The sequence below is a fragment of the Lathamus discolor genome, chromosome Z, assembly GCF_037157495.1.
Source record: "Lathamus discolor isolate bLatDis1 chromosome Z, bLatDis1.hap1, whole genome shotgun sequence".
Lineage (NCBI taxonomy): Eukaryota > Metazoa > Chordata > Aves > Psittaciformes > Psittacidae > Lathamus > Lathamus discolor.
The window spans coordinates 22562865-22577476 of NC_088909.1; the positions used below are offsets into that span (position 1 = coordinate 22562865).

General features: G+C 54.6%; 1 protein-coding gene across 1 annotated transcript in view; it reads right to left on the reverse strand.

The window, feature by feature from the left end:
- The window catches only part of LOC136005853 (hydrocephalus-inducing protein-like), a 106912-nt gene that overhangs the window by 1702 nt on the left and 90598 nt on the right, over positions 1-14612 (reverse strand). Inside the window, exons 50-57 of the mRNA XM_065663746.1 lie at positions 11491-11729; positions 9740-9980; positions 7496-7639; positions 5678-5821; positions 4631-4944; positions 2657-2696; positions 1739-1948; positions 735-872 (exon numbers count right to left, since the gene is read on the reverse strand). Coding sequence (XP_065519818.1) covers positions 735-872; positions 1739-1948; positions 2657-2696; positions 4631-4944; positions 5678-5821; positions 7496-7639; positions 9740-9980; positions 11491-11729 — 1470 coding nt within the window. The remainder of the gene's footprint in view (positions 1-734; positions 873-1738; positions 1949-2656; positions 2697-4630; positions 4945-5677; positions 5822-7495; positions 7640-9739; positions 9981-11490; positions 11730-14612) is intronic.

The window sequence follows — 14612 nt, forward strand, 5'->3', positions numbered from 1 at the left end:
ACCAAAGAGGATTCAGTGGAGGGATGGCTCACATGACAGATGCGCTGAGAGCACAAGACAGGTTCTCATACATAAGGAAACATCAGACATCACCACCTCCAGCTTTCCTGTATCCAAACGCCTGAGTCTCACAGCTCTTCTGCTCACAGGGTTTACCCTCTGCTAGCCAGAGCCAGGCACAACAAACCAAAGCTCTTTCACCAGCTGCTCTGGAAGAACGGAGAAGGGCCTCTGCTTCCAGCAGGGCCAGCAGCTCCTGGCAGCAGCTTGCAGGAGAGGACATCAGCATGTCACCCCTCAGACGGACAGGCACTGAGGAAGGTGGAAGCCACTTGGCCCTTTGGCTTCCTCTTCCCATCGCAAAAGGGCACCAAGACAGGAACACTGCTCCAGCTCTAAGACACCCAGGCAGGATGACAAGCTGGGATGGAGTGATGCTCCAGTGATGGCACAACCAGAGAGCTCAGCACTCAGCTCCAAAGAGCTCCCGGAGCACTCGTGCCTCCCACTGGTGCTTGCTGTAGGACAGCAGAGCCAGCGGCGCCCAAGGACAATCAGGGGCTCTGTTAGGATTCTGCTCGATGGACCTCCTCTGCCTCTGCAACAGTCGCTCACAGCCCTGTGTCTCCTGGCTGGTTTTGGACGGGGCTTGTGTGTTCATTCCCCCTGTTTTCCCCCAAAACGCTCTCCTGGGCAGCCTGACACAGACCGGGTGAAGCCCTTGTGCTACTCACCCTGCTGGGCACGACCAGGGGCACGCCAGGCAGAGGGCTGGCTGCAGTGCCTGTGCCGGGGCTCAGCACCGCAAAGGCAAATCCCAGCTTCCCACTGTTTTGCAGGGTCACCGCTGCTTCCGTGACTTTGTTAAACACCTGAGGAGAGGACAGAAGAGCAGGAAGTTACAGGCACACGTCTGCTGCCGAGAATTTCATTCCTCTTCCATCGGGTTGAAAGCAAAGGAACACAGCCCAGAAGCAGGGAGCGCACAGGAGAGATGGGCACTGGGCTCTCTGGGTTAGCCTGGGCAGCCCGCGGCCACAGGGTACCCCTGGGCCCTACACAGGAACAGCTATTTGTGGCAGAGGTGCAATAGCAACCATGGAAAGATCAGTAATAAAGCAAGTAGGGGACACAAGCTCTCTGCACTTGAAGGTGTCACCCAACTGCGAGCTGAAACGCAGGAGGAGGCATTGGGGCATTTCAGGAGAAAAGGCACCTGCACACAAGTATTTGTGGGCACAACACAAGCCAAAAGGGAGGGAGAGAGGGCAACGCACACAGGGCCAACAGCTGGAAACAGCTGTGGGGGTTGTAACCGGAAAGAAGTACAGTGAGGGTTATTCGGGGACATTCTATCCGGCTACGGTGACTGGAAGCCCAAGTCAGCTGCCTCCTTGGTTGATGAATCAGGAGCATTAAAAGAGAGCACCTCATTTGGGCTTTAGGAGCAGATCAGCGGATGGATGTCTCAGGGACACATCCCTCTGCAGATCACCACTGGGATCCTGCCTGCCCCAGGAGGCAGCGTTAGTTAGAGGAGGGATTCCCAGCTTTGGGCTGGGCTGGGGTGGAGATGGCCATTAAACGCCAGCTTGGAGGTATCCCCCAAACGTTGGACTTCCAAGCCACAGAGCCAGCGAAGCAGCTGGGAAGGGGGGAGAGCCCTGGACCCGGGTGGGCAGCAGCCCACCGGTCATGCTTGGAGGCAAGGAGCACTGACAAGAGCAGCGTGCGGCACCTGCAGCCCGCAGTCGATCTCGGTGGTGTCCAGGAGGTAGCTGATGCGCGAGGCCTCCCCACGCAGAGCCACCTCGTAGCTCGGGCCTCCCTCCACCCCGCACAGCGCCGTGACCTGGCTGACGGTGTTGGCGTGGCCGAAGAAGGAGAAGCAGACGCGCTGGCTCTGGCCCGGCTGCAGCTCACCGTGCAGCGGCAGGATATCGAAAACCTGCACGCAGGGAGGAGAGATCCACACGTGGAGCACGGGATTGATGCAGGAGAGCAGCCTCGGCTTGGGCCAAAGGACAGACGTGGCTGCAGGGGCCTCTTCCTCAAACACAGGCAACATCATCCTCATCTCACACTGCAGCCGTTCCACTCACCAACGGAGAGACCATGGGGAAAACCTTCTCCCACAGTCCCAATTAATGCAGTAGCTAATACACTACATTCATTTGTGATGTCTCCTGGCAGCAAGAAATTCTCTCTGCTGCAGAACTTGCCTTCAAAAACACCTTTTCCTGACCTCAGAAGAACACGAGACTGGGAGCTGAGAGCCTGTGGAGCCGGGGGCAGGATCCAGCCCAGCTCCTCGCACTCCTCATGCTTTTCCCTGTCTCTGATTCACATCCTGCTCTCTCCAGATGCTGCAGCAAATGCTGCCGCAGCAAATGCTGCTGCAGCAAATGCTGCTGCAGGAATTTCCTACCCACCACTTGATGAGGACCAAGATGGATAAAGTCCTCCATAGCTGCCGCACAAGGAGTGTTCTTGACCAGCCCTATAACACCTCCCATGTGGCCTCTCCAATGACCAGCGATGCGCTTGTTATGACATGAGGCCACTCCGGCAGCAGCACCCAGGACACCAGTGGGAGTGGGAGTACGTAACTGCTTGCTACACTGGAAATGTGGAAGTGAGACAGATTCCCACTTACCTCCTCCACACCCAAGGCGAGGGGCTCTGTCTCCATGAACCTGGAAAAAGAACAGACCTTTGCTCAGGGACCTTGCAGTGGGAGGGAGGGAAGTCTGCACAGCAGCTCCTCGGCAGGATGGGGCCCCTGCGGGGGCATCAGTGGTGTGAGCTCAGCAATGAGCTCCAAAACTGGGATGGAGCAGGTCAACGCCTGGCAATGACACTGGCACAGCAGCGCTGCAGGCAGCTGGCAACTGCTTGCCTCCAGATCTGCTATCTCCTGCTGCGTGATTCTGAAGATCCATTCCGTCACTGGAGAAAACACCTTGGTGCAAAGTCTTAGCTCAGCTTTGAGCTCTCAGACGTCCAAGGGGTGAGGCTTAGGGTTAGTCTGTCTCTAACCACGTGGGTCTACAACAAGAGTAACCATGAGAGATTCATGCCTCAGAAGTCAGAGAAAGGGCACACGTTGGTCTACACTGCCTATGTCCAGCCACACAGCAACAGTTGGATTGTGTTGCTCATATGATCACTCTGCCCCAGGTAGCAGCAATGACCAAAGAGCAAGGAGGAAAGAACGGGCTGGACAATTAGAAAGAAAAAAATGTAAACACACAAAGTCTTGTTGAGGCAGAGAAACAGCATTTTTCTCTCCTGACCAAAATAAATGTGTGCGACTGATCCTGGGAGTCTCTGATGACCAGCTCCAGCAAGGTCCCAGGTAGGGAAAGTTCCAGTCTTTGATCTCCCCTTCATGAGACCTGATGTTTGATTCCCTCCATGTCAGACTGAGTTAGAGCTGATAATTTAGAATACCAACAGTGCTTAGTGTGGACCAGAAATAACATCTGACACGCTGCTCTTCTGCAGGCTCCTAATGAACACTTTGAGGTGGTAACACCTTAGAGACCATCTTCATTTCCAGCTCTGGCACACAGCATCCCATGGTGTCTGCGGAGCACCCCGGAGTGCTCCAGTGCCCTAGTCGTCTCCCCCAAGCCCTCCTAATAGCCACAGCTCATCTCCAGTTCCCAAGAGGTCACCTCCTCCGAGTCAGATCCCAATTCCCTTCACACAGCTGCTTCTTGATCGTTTCCCTTGTTTGTAATAACAGCGCTTCAGTGCCATGTGGTGAACTTTGCTGGGTTTCCTAGGGCATTACTGAAAACCATTTGCTACCGTCCTTCAAACTGCCCAGAGCAGACTTTTGTGCTATGCAGAGAAGCCGCAGCAGAAGGAGCACTAGGAATGTGCTTCTAGATGTGCTTCAGCACCACTACAAGTTTGCTCTTGGCCTTGGAAACCATAGACCACCACTGCATGGTCCTCCTTCCCAGGGATGTCCATACAAGGGCTCCCTCCAGCATCTACAGCTGGACCTAAAGTCACAGCAGAACCTGCCATTCCTCACTAAAACTCTACATAGCTCTTCTGTGAATGTGACGTGCAGTTCAAGAGATGAACACTCACTTCAAGGGGCTGTTTGCCTCAGGCCACGAAGATCTGAGAAAGCAGCTTTCTACATCAGCCCTCCTGCCCCCAGGAACCCATACAGGCCTACAGCAAAGCAGAGCAAGGGACTGCGACAGCAGTGTGTCACTCTGATGGCAGTGCCTGGGTAGGATCTTAGTACAAAATGACAACAGATGGGCTTAGCAGGAAAGGACACCTTCTACATCCGCTTCTCCAAGTGCCGAAGCATGCCTTTGCAGCTGCAGAGATAAAGCAGAACTCCAGCTTATGGCTATGTGAAAAGGGTCAGTAGTGTCCTGCAGTCCCAGCCTGGCTGGAGAATGCTGTCTCCTTCCCAGCATCAAACCGGTGGAGATCACCTGTTCCCTGAGCACCTTGGCTGAGCACAACTGAGAGGTGTGATTTCCTCAAGGGAAGGTTGAAAACAATTTGGCAGATCAGGCAAATGGCCTCAGGCTTTGCAAACCACAATCAGGACACCAGGAAGAAGAGCTTCCAGGAGGGGGAGAGGTGCGCATACCTCACTGGGTTCACCTGGCTGTCCTTCAGGAATGCCCAGTGGTACTGGACAACCAGTGGGCTGCAGTTGGTCATCTCCATGTAACGCACATCCTTGGTGTCATTCAAGATGCAGCCAAAGTCCACGGCCGTGGTCTGGATCTGGAGATTCGGGAAGTAGACTTCTCCCCGGACGGTGACCTGCTCTTCGTGAGGATGCTCCAGGAACTTGATCTTCAGAGCCTTCTCCGCTGCCCGGATAAGCAAATCCTCCTCATAAGCAGGGTTAAATCCGATGCAGAGTTGAAGTTCCTCCCCTGTCCTCAGCTTCATGGGCTGCAAGGAGATGAAGAGAAAATGTTCAACATGTGACCCCAACAAGGGCTTCTGGCTTCATCCTTCATTTTCTTCACGCTGTCTGACCAAGCACCGCACTTTTTTCTGAAGCTGCCTGAGGCTCACGGTTCTGTGCTCTGCACCAATACAAGAGGAAATCCACATTGGTCTCCTGAATTCTGGAGCCGCAGAAGCCACCTGCTAAACACAACCAAAGCAGCACTCTGGCACCCAGGCCTTCGCCCTCACTCTGGAGGAACTCCTTTAGCCTGCAGCACAGCGGTGGCTGCACCTCTGACAACACGTGCACTGCAGAGCCCATGCCCAACACCTTCCGCACACACCAGGGCAGGAGCCAGACAGCAGCTGGAGAAGCCTACCTCAGCCTTCCCAAAGGCAGGGCTGCCCTCAAAGACAGCAAGCTGTTCCCCAGCTTATCTGAAGATGGCTGCTGGAGAGCTGGCATGCCTTCCAGCAGACACCTTTCCTACAGCTTGCCCACAGCTGGGTGCCTGCTCCCTCCTCCCCCTGTCTTCAAGCCAGGAGGTCTCTTCCCGATTCAGATGGCATTCTGTTTCCTTCAGCAGCTCGTTTCATATCTGATTTAGCTCGGGCCACTTTACTGCAGACTCTACAGAACACACTTCCATCATGGAGGACCTCCCAACAGAGACACACCACCACGTTCATCCCCCTTCAAAGCCCAGCAGCAAGACAGTCCGGGGCTGCTCACCTGAGCATCTGCAGGGAGAGGCTGCTGGTCCGCAGTGCAGATGGAGAAGGGCTGCTCTAAGGCAAGGACCACGCTGAGGGGCAGCGAGCACATGTTCTTTACAGAGAGAGGCTTATACATCACAGCCAGGACATCACTGGGGTGCTACAGAAACAGGAGACAAGAAAAAATGACCTTGAAGTGGCCATGGACCTCCTCCCCTTCAGACGCATTTCAAATTTTCCAACCCCAAAAGTGCATCCATCTCTATTTACTCTTTTGATTGGTTTCTACCCCTCTGCAAAGTTTGTCCTCCAACTCTAGCAGACGCTTTCGCGTTTAGAACCCACAGCCTTCCCCAGGGGACAGGGAAACAGTCTCGTACAGATGAGGGAGCAGCCCCCCAGAGGAGGCAGCTGCTTCAGCAAGATCCAAAACAGAAAGTGAACCCACTCTGGCTCCAGTTGTGTGTCCTCTCCTGCCCAGAGAGGACACACAGGCACAAGGCACAAGGCCATTTCCACTCCCATACAGTAGTTTCTTACCACACTATCAGCTCTGCCAGGCCTGTAAGGCAGTGATGCTGCTCAGAGGAGGCAAGCAAGCAGGATATGGCCTGCAGCGGACAGCCTGCAGCAGCCCGAGGTCAGCTTTGAACATTCACGGGCACATGCAGACAGCTCCAAACCTCAACAGTCTGGCCGCAACCTGCTGCCCCTGCTCCACTGACAAGATGTTGCAGCCTCAAAGCTAAGCTCAGCCTAAGCCTTTTCCTCCTGTCCATGCATTGCTCCGCGCTTCCTGCATGGTTTATTTAAACTAGACAGTCTTTGGGAAACTAATTGTGGATGCATTGGCATCCAACTCCTGCAGTGTCGCAGCACGCAACACATGGGAGCATGTGGCATCAAGCAGACCACAGGCAGACATCAGGGGGAGCTGAAAAGCTTCTGATTAGATGTGAACCGCCTGCTCACAGGATTTGTGCTTCTCTGGAAGCCTGGGAAGTGGAGGAGAGACCTGAAACCGCAGAAACTAAATCATGAGCTATCTGCTCTTTTTCAGACACCTCACGTGACGGGGAAAGGTGATGCAGGAGTCGGGATCCAGACACTAAAGGGCACACACGTTGCACTGGTGCTCTCATCGCTGCAGCTGAAGGGCACTCGTGGGTCCTTTGAAGAAGGTGAGGCTTGGGAAAGGCAAAGAGGCAGCACCCATACCGACGGCAGGGAAGGCAAAGAGGCGCAAGAGATGCCAGTTTTTCCTCATCAGCTTGAGGAGTTGACAGGAATCTCAGCTTTTCTCAGCTTCCCTACACGATCGCTGCTCGGACATCACCACACCTTGGAAGATCCTCAAAACCCTGCCTACAGACACTGGCGTCTCTCTAGAGGGGGGCATGCTCCCCCTCGCCAGAGCAGCTGTAATCTCAGTTCTACCTGGCTCAACTTAGAGAACAGCCTCATCTCTAGCAGCATCCTCACTCCTCTCACCACCACCTCAGGGAGGGTGAGGAGGGATCTGCTCTCCACCTGCAGCCCCAGCACACCAAGTGGCTCTTCCAAAGCCCACGCTGCTCTCATGGGTCCCACATCTCAGCCCGTGCCCTTGGCTCAGCAGCTCAATTCTGTCTCCACCTCGAGAAGGGCAGAATAGAGCTGCGGAGACTGTCCCCAGCCCCACAGGGGTGAAATAATGATCTCGGCATTCATGACAAAAGCTGGGCCTAGCTCAAGTCAACAGCCAAAGCTCTGTGGACTTGGAGAACTTCCTCCTTAGGACACAGGCACACCCCAGCCACACCAGTCAGTGCCAGGATGCAATGCAGAGACTCACCTTCTCCACCCGGAAAGTGATTTCTCGGCTGGATATTTGCAGAGCAGGAGCAATGAACTCGCACGTGACGTCCACCTGCACGATCAGATTCTTCACTCCCTCCTTGCCCACGATGGCGTGACACAGCAGCTTCTCCTTCACCACCTGCATGCGAGCCACACGGCCCCCAGCGGGTGTTATCAGGGTGTCCACAAAACACACTGCATCTTTGAGCCGCCCACCCACACGCCCCATTACTGCATGAAGTTACAGCCATTGGTCTCCTCAGGAGCCCTCTCTTCTTTATAAGCTGCATCCTCTTTGTTCTGCACTCACGCGTCCCTCGTGTTACAACCCAACCACCACAAAAGGCCCTCAGGAGTCTTGTGCTGCCTACAGCTCTCAGAACAATCCCTGCCCAAACGGTTATTGCTTTGCTTTGTCCCACTGCCAAACAAAATGCTTACCGAAAACTGTAGGAACTCATTAAAAAAAAACAAACCAGACTGTATGAAGGGAAACAGGGGATAGAAGGATCAATGCCAGCAAATCCTCCCTTGCAAGTTTAGTGGAAAGGATCCCTGGGAAAACCCCAAACAGACAGCCTGCCTTCCTAGGATGTACTGTGTCCCCCTAGACCTGCCTGTAAAACAAACCTCCCCAGGAAAGAGATGTCTTCAACCTGGCATGAAAACCCTCTACTTAAGCTGGATGCTCTTACATCCAAGACTTTTCCTGATTCCTCCTCATGGTTTCACTTCCCCACATTCCTCCCTTTTTTCCTCTCTCTTCCCTCTGATAGACCACCACAACCCAACTCCTCCTCAGAGCCTAGAGACGTCAGAATCACCTGTGCTGCACGTGCACCACAGGGTCTTGGGCTTCTAACCAGCCTCAAGAGTATGAAGTTCTCGAGACCTAGGGAAGGTGGAAGACCCAATCCCAGGCTCTTGGCTTGGACTGCACGAGCCAGGTAGCCACAGCTGAGATCACAGATGCCCATTTGGCTTTCCAGGAAGGCACCCTCACCAGTGGCCTGACCATTTCCCTTCTGGTTCCTTCTTCCCTCTTCAGCAAAGCCTCATGGGCTCAGGACTGCACACGGACAGTCCCATCGGAGTCAACCAGCTGAGAGATCAAGTCTTCCTCAAGCTACCACTCAGGCAATCCTTTAAAACACCTCTCAAACTCTTGCAGCAGCAGGAGCTTAATGCACATTTATTCCCCATTCACTTAAACACTTGTGCCCAGTGCTCCTGGAGCCAGGGAAGGCACACCGGGGTCAGACGGCAGCTCCTCTGCAGAGCTGGATTTCCCCCGGAGAGAAGGGTCCAGGGAGGAGAACACTCAGTGACCCTGCTGAAATCTGCCCCTCTGAGCTGCAACCCAAGGGTGCTGCAAGACCTGCCTGCCCTCGGCACACGGGGGCTGGCTGAGGGAGCGGGGCGAGCGCTGATGGGAATACTGACACAAGTCAAGCTCTCAGTTCTAATGATCCCTGGAACACTTTCCCATGTGGACGGACATCATTCGGATCATTAGAGCTGGCACACTGGGTTCATTTCTCTCGTCCCGGTCTCCGGGACGGACAAGCTCCCGGCCCGTGTCTGTCTACAGAGGAAAATCAATGCTGCTCCCAGACACTCCCTACCTTCCTGGGTGTTTTGTTTCACTCGCTGCTTCCCCACACAGACAACTGGCCATTTCTTTAGTTACTTTCTGCCTGGGCTCCCAGTCTACCTCTAACTTTAAGGCCAGCTGAGAAAACTGGGGCTGCTCAGCCTGGAGAAGAGAAACCGCGGGGAGACCTCAGAGCAGCCTTCCACTAGCTGAACGGGGCCTACAAGGATGCCGGACACGGACTCTTCTCAGGGACTGCAGCAACAGGACAAGGGGTAATGGACTTAAACTCAAACAGGGCAAGTTCAGGTTAGATACAAGGAAGAGGTTCTTCACTGTGAGGATGGTGAGGCACTGGCACAGGTTGCCAAAGCAGTGGTGAATGCTCCATCCCTGGCAGGGTACAAGGCCATGCTGGACAGAGCCTGGGGCGACAGTGCCTTCAGGCCATGTTTTGCTACCACCAAGTTGGCTTTATGGTAGCCATGGAACTCAAAAAGCCTCAGCAACTGATGGTGGCGAGCATGGAAAGCAACTGGTGCTGCCACGGTAACTTATGGCAGGAAACCAGGTTCTCAGAAGCACTTGCCCATTTGCTCAGGCAAATGTCAAGGGGCTGCAGAAATGCCCTGATGCAGAACTCACCTGGGGGGTGCTGCAGGAGCCTTTCAGCACCACCTCCGCTGTCTGGCCGGGCATCAGCTCCGTCCTCAGCGGCTGAAGCTTCAGCACGGGGCCACAGGAGGAAACCTTGCCCTTGCTCTTACTGATGCGAGGGAGACGCTTGCGCTGCTTAAGTGTGGTGCCACCTTCTGTGGTCCAATAGAGCAGATGGGTGCGTCGTCCTTTGTTTGTCATCTTGAAGCGGTAACAGCAGGGATCCAGGCTAGAGGAGAAGCAGAGACACAAAATGGCAGGGGAGCTGCTATTTGCCACTGGTCACCCAGCTTCAGCACCCTGAGGGCACGACCTGACTGCACACTCGGCTTCACCAAAAGCCAGACCTTGGCTGCCCCTAGGTTTGTCACCATCCAGCAGCTGCTCTGCTGGCACCCTTCCAGCAAGGAAGAGCTTCGTAAAGAGCCGGCCCCACATGCAAGTAGCTGGAGGAACAGCCTAGCTGCCACTCCACCTTCCCCTTGGGAGCTGTTGTTCATGCCTCTGAGGCGTCTCGTAGGGAGCATCCAACCCTCATTGCCCCCAACGTACCACCCTCTGGTGGCGGCTCTGCAGCCGACAGCAATGGCAACAGCTCCAAACTGAGCCCGCGGGCAAAGACATAAAGGGGGGCAGAAGACAACTACATGAATCACATGGACACTGTCCCCTCCATTGTGCAGCCAGCTTGTGGCTGCACTGAGCACAGGAAACTCTGGACAAGCACCAACCTCCCTGCGATGTCCCTGCGTACGTGGAGGGCTCGTGGGTGCGTATTTTACCTCTCCAAATCTATCCCAAGTACTTAAGGTAGGATTAAGCTGCTCTTTCTACCCCAAGAATTCAGGTATCGGAGCACCACGGACCCTCTTTGCAGCCACAGAAAGGAAGAGCCACCCCAAGAAGACTGTTCTTCTTCTCTGAGGAGGTCTCCAACACAAGGCAAACAGCACTTTTTTCCTCCTGTCTCCAAGAACATGACTGGTTTCAGACACACACGTTGGGACCACTGAATCCTCTCCTTCCAGCTCACCAATTTCAATCGAGACTCTTCATTTATCCCACTCCACCTCAGCAGACTTCCACACTTCCACACTTCCTCCCCCTTCCAGAGCTGGTCCTGCATCCACACTCGCTTGCCCGTGCCTCGGGAAGCAGGCAGGAGAAACCAGGGAAGAGCCACCACGTCTAATAAAGAGCAACCGGGCACGGAGTGGGGGAGAGGAGCCAACTGGGGGATGACACAGGGCAAAGAAATTCTGCTGCTCCTCCAGGGCTCCTGGCCAGAGGGGAAATAAACCAGCGCCATTCATTCAGTCGAGGAGCTGCTAACAAGCTACTGCCCAGGCTTGCTGCTGCTCTGAGATCTTACTCCAGACGGAATGGCAAAGCAAGCAATATCACTGCAGAGAGAAACATGTCTGTACTTGAAAGGCAGCATTTCTCAGCTGGAGGCTTCCAGGACCTGCTCTCTTCCTCCAAATCTTTGTTTGATAAAGTGAGGAGACAAATGGATTATGACTAAAGACAATTCAGCAACAACTTAGCAACTGCTCTCCAGCTCGGTGGCTTTCAGAGTACCGACTGACTTGCAGATGGCCATAAAATGTTTCCAAAGGAAGCCCTGTGGCTTCAGGGAAGCAGAGCCAGGACTGTGAGCACTGAAGAAGCTTGAGGGACTGCAGCAGAACTCCTCCTTGCTGAGCCCATGGGGAAGTGGGAGCTGAGAGATTCCCTACCTGAAGCAGGGCGCCAGGTTGAGCTCCGGGCCAAAGGGTTTGTCAATGACAATCGTGGTGCCAACGCCAACAGCCTGGACGGGGATGACGTAGGCACGACTGTTCTCAATGAACAGCACCACCTCGTCCTTGAATTGCTCCGTGTCATCCAAGTTTGCAGTGACAGCCAGAGACACCTCAGCCTTGGCAGGGATCACTCCCTGACTGGGTCCAACGGTCCAGCACGAGTCTGCACCAGCCTGGAAGACAACACTCATTTAGGACGGAAACCACGGACCTGGCTGCCACCAGCCAAGGCCTGCCCAGGCAACACGTTCACACCGAGCCAGTGGGTGTGAAGATTCCACTGACATTCATGCACAGCTTCTCTGGCTCGTGCTGACACAGGGCAGCTCGCTTGGAAAGGAGCCCTGAGAGCTCCGCTCCAAACGTGAATCTGAGAGTCTGCTCCCTGACAAAGCTCATTTATCAAAGCTTGGCAACAAGCCCGCCAGAAAATTGTACCCCAGAAACTATTCCTGAGGAATGAGGATGGGGGTCTCGACGGAGCCAGACCTTCAACTCCCTGGCGTGACCCAGCACAGCCCTGCTGGGCCCGCCCAGGCCAACAGCCCACGCCAACAGCCCAGGCCAGGGGAGGACGATTTGCATCCTCTCCTCATTCTTTCAGTCAGCATCTGCTCTGGCTCCAAGGGGCAGCACCGTGCACTGCTGAACAGGAGACCTGCCAGGGCCACAAGGCTCTGCCGAGACACATTCCCTTGGGTTTCTAGGTCAGCTTCTGCCTGCCCCCAATCCAGCCTGTGTCTCAGAGACAAGAAACCTCTTGGAGCCACGCTACAAAATACCCCCACTTTCAAGACAAATACCCAACCTCTGATAACATCTCTGCTACTTGCTTATCCTTGAGTGCGCCGCAAAATGATGCCGTAGCTGCATGCACTGCATGCACAAAGACAGTGGCTATTTCTGACCCTATAGCAGCTTCTTGTACTATTGGGCATCAGAGCTCCTGAGTAACCAGTAAGGGCTGGGATCCACCACTTCAGAAGTTCACCACGATAATCAGAATCTTATCCCAGCACAGACGTCCATCGTGAATGAAAGCTTCCACAATCTGGTTACAATGGACACCAGTGTGCAGCTGACGGATGGAGGGAGGGAAGGAGAGAGGGAGGAAGGGACGGATAGCTGCCCCAAGGGATGACTGAGGAGACACCACAATCAGCTCTCTTGAATCTGTTTACAGATGAGTCACTGAAGTGATCTGGTCACTCTGGCCTTGCACAAGAGGCAGAGGAAGCAGAACTCCACGTTACAAATGCAGCTGCACTTGATCAAGCCGTAGCTCTAGCGAGAGCCGTAGCTCTAACAACAGCATTCCCATTCCCGTAGCTCTAACAACAGCATTCCCATTCTCAGTCAGGCTGAGTCACTGTCCTCGTAGGGCTGCTCATGAAGGGGAAATAAACCCCGTCCTGCACCAGCTGGCTGCAGAGCCTTGTCCCAGGTGGTTCAGCATTCCCGGTGGGGGGGACCCTCTGTTCTTCATTTCAAAGCTGCTCCTTATCCACACAAACAGCCAGTGGCAGGAAAGAGCCCAAAAGCACCCCGAGCCCTGCAGGAGGCGGAGATCAGAGCCTGAGGCTGGCTACATGCTCCCGCCAACAACCGGCCTCCTCCTGCCTCCTCAGCATCAGCATCTCCTCAGCACAAGCACGGGGACCACTGTGGTTTAGCCTCTGCCCCGAGCACCGTCAACGGGATGTTTTACGGGATCAAGGGGCAGAGCTTGTCTCCATTTGTGCTCCCTGTCCACAGCTCACCCCTCCATGATCGCATCTGCCCTCCCTGCCAGGCTGGGGAGGCCAGGGACACCACTCTGCGCATCGCGGCTCTCCAGGGCACGGCTACGGCTTGCCCAGCTGCTGCCAAGCACAACATTTAAGAACCAAACTGCTCCTGCTTTGCCTTTGGGAAAAGCTCTCAGCTTGCTTCTAGAAGCACAGCTGTCTTGAAGACTTCTAACCCTCTGTAATTCAGTTGCCAATAGGCACAGCGCAACAGGACATGTTTGCTTTCCCCTGACGAGCAGAGTAACAATTGCTTTGCTTACCAGCAAGTAAGAAAGGGCACTGAAGGAGGCAGCTGCTGAGGGCACTGGGGTGCTTGCTCTTTGCAGAGGTCAAAAGCAGATTTTTATGGTGCGGACAAAGCAAGCTGCCTGCGAATCCCCCACTTTGAGGTTCTATTTAACCCCCAAACGCCTGGAAAAGCAGCAGGAGGGAAATTCAGCCCCCTCCTCCTTGCCCAGGGGGCTGAGCCTGTGCTCTCACACCCTGCTGGATGCCTCATGCGCAGACACAACCAAGTCCCCAGCCACAGGCCTGCGTGAAGCGGCTCCAGAACTTCAACAACCCAGCCTGCAGAAGAACAAACCTCCTCTCAAGCCCCTCACAGACGCCCCTCCGGTGGGGAGCACCCCCCAGACCCAGCACACGAGCCCTTCCTGGCTGCATCAGCCCCTGTCAGAAGACCCCACAACCTCCTTCTGCTCCGCAGCCTGTTCCACCGTGCCGCCTCCAGGAATTAAACAGCCTCTTTCTGCAGCCACATGCTCTACAATGTTACAGAGCACACAGGCTCTGCAGGTACACAACCCTTACAAGTCTGCTTCTGGGCAACAACCCAGCTGGTTTGACCCCTGAGGAGGTGTGAAACCCACTTCACCGTAAGCGCCTTGAGGACAGACCTCTCAGTTCCAAAAACAAAGACTCTCACAGCTAAACACCTTCCACAAAATAAAGGGAGAACTTGCAGAAATGAACTCCTTTCTGCTCAAACATCTCTGCAAACTCTGTTTTACTGACGGGTGCCCCAGCTACAAGTGCCCCCGGAGCCAGGCTCCTCTTGCTGCACTCGGATGGACCATCTGGCTTTCTCTCTCAGACACATCTCAGTGACATGGAAATGTTGCATAGAAATAAGTGCTCCAGTCACAGGCTGCTATGGGCCACTCACTTGCTCTGGAAAACAGCCCCAGCGACACTTACCATCTTTGCCGAGAAGGATGCAGGGATGACAGACTGATTGGAGAGGTGGAGAGTCCGGGAAGCATCTTG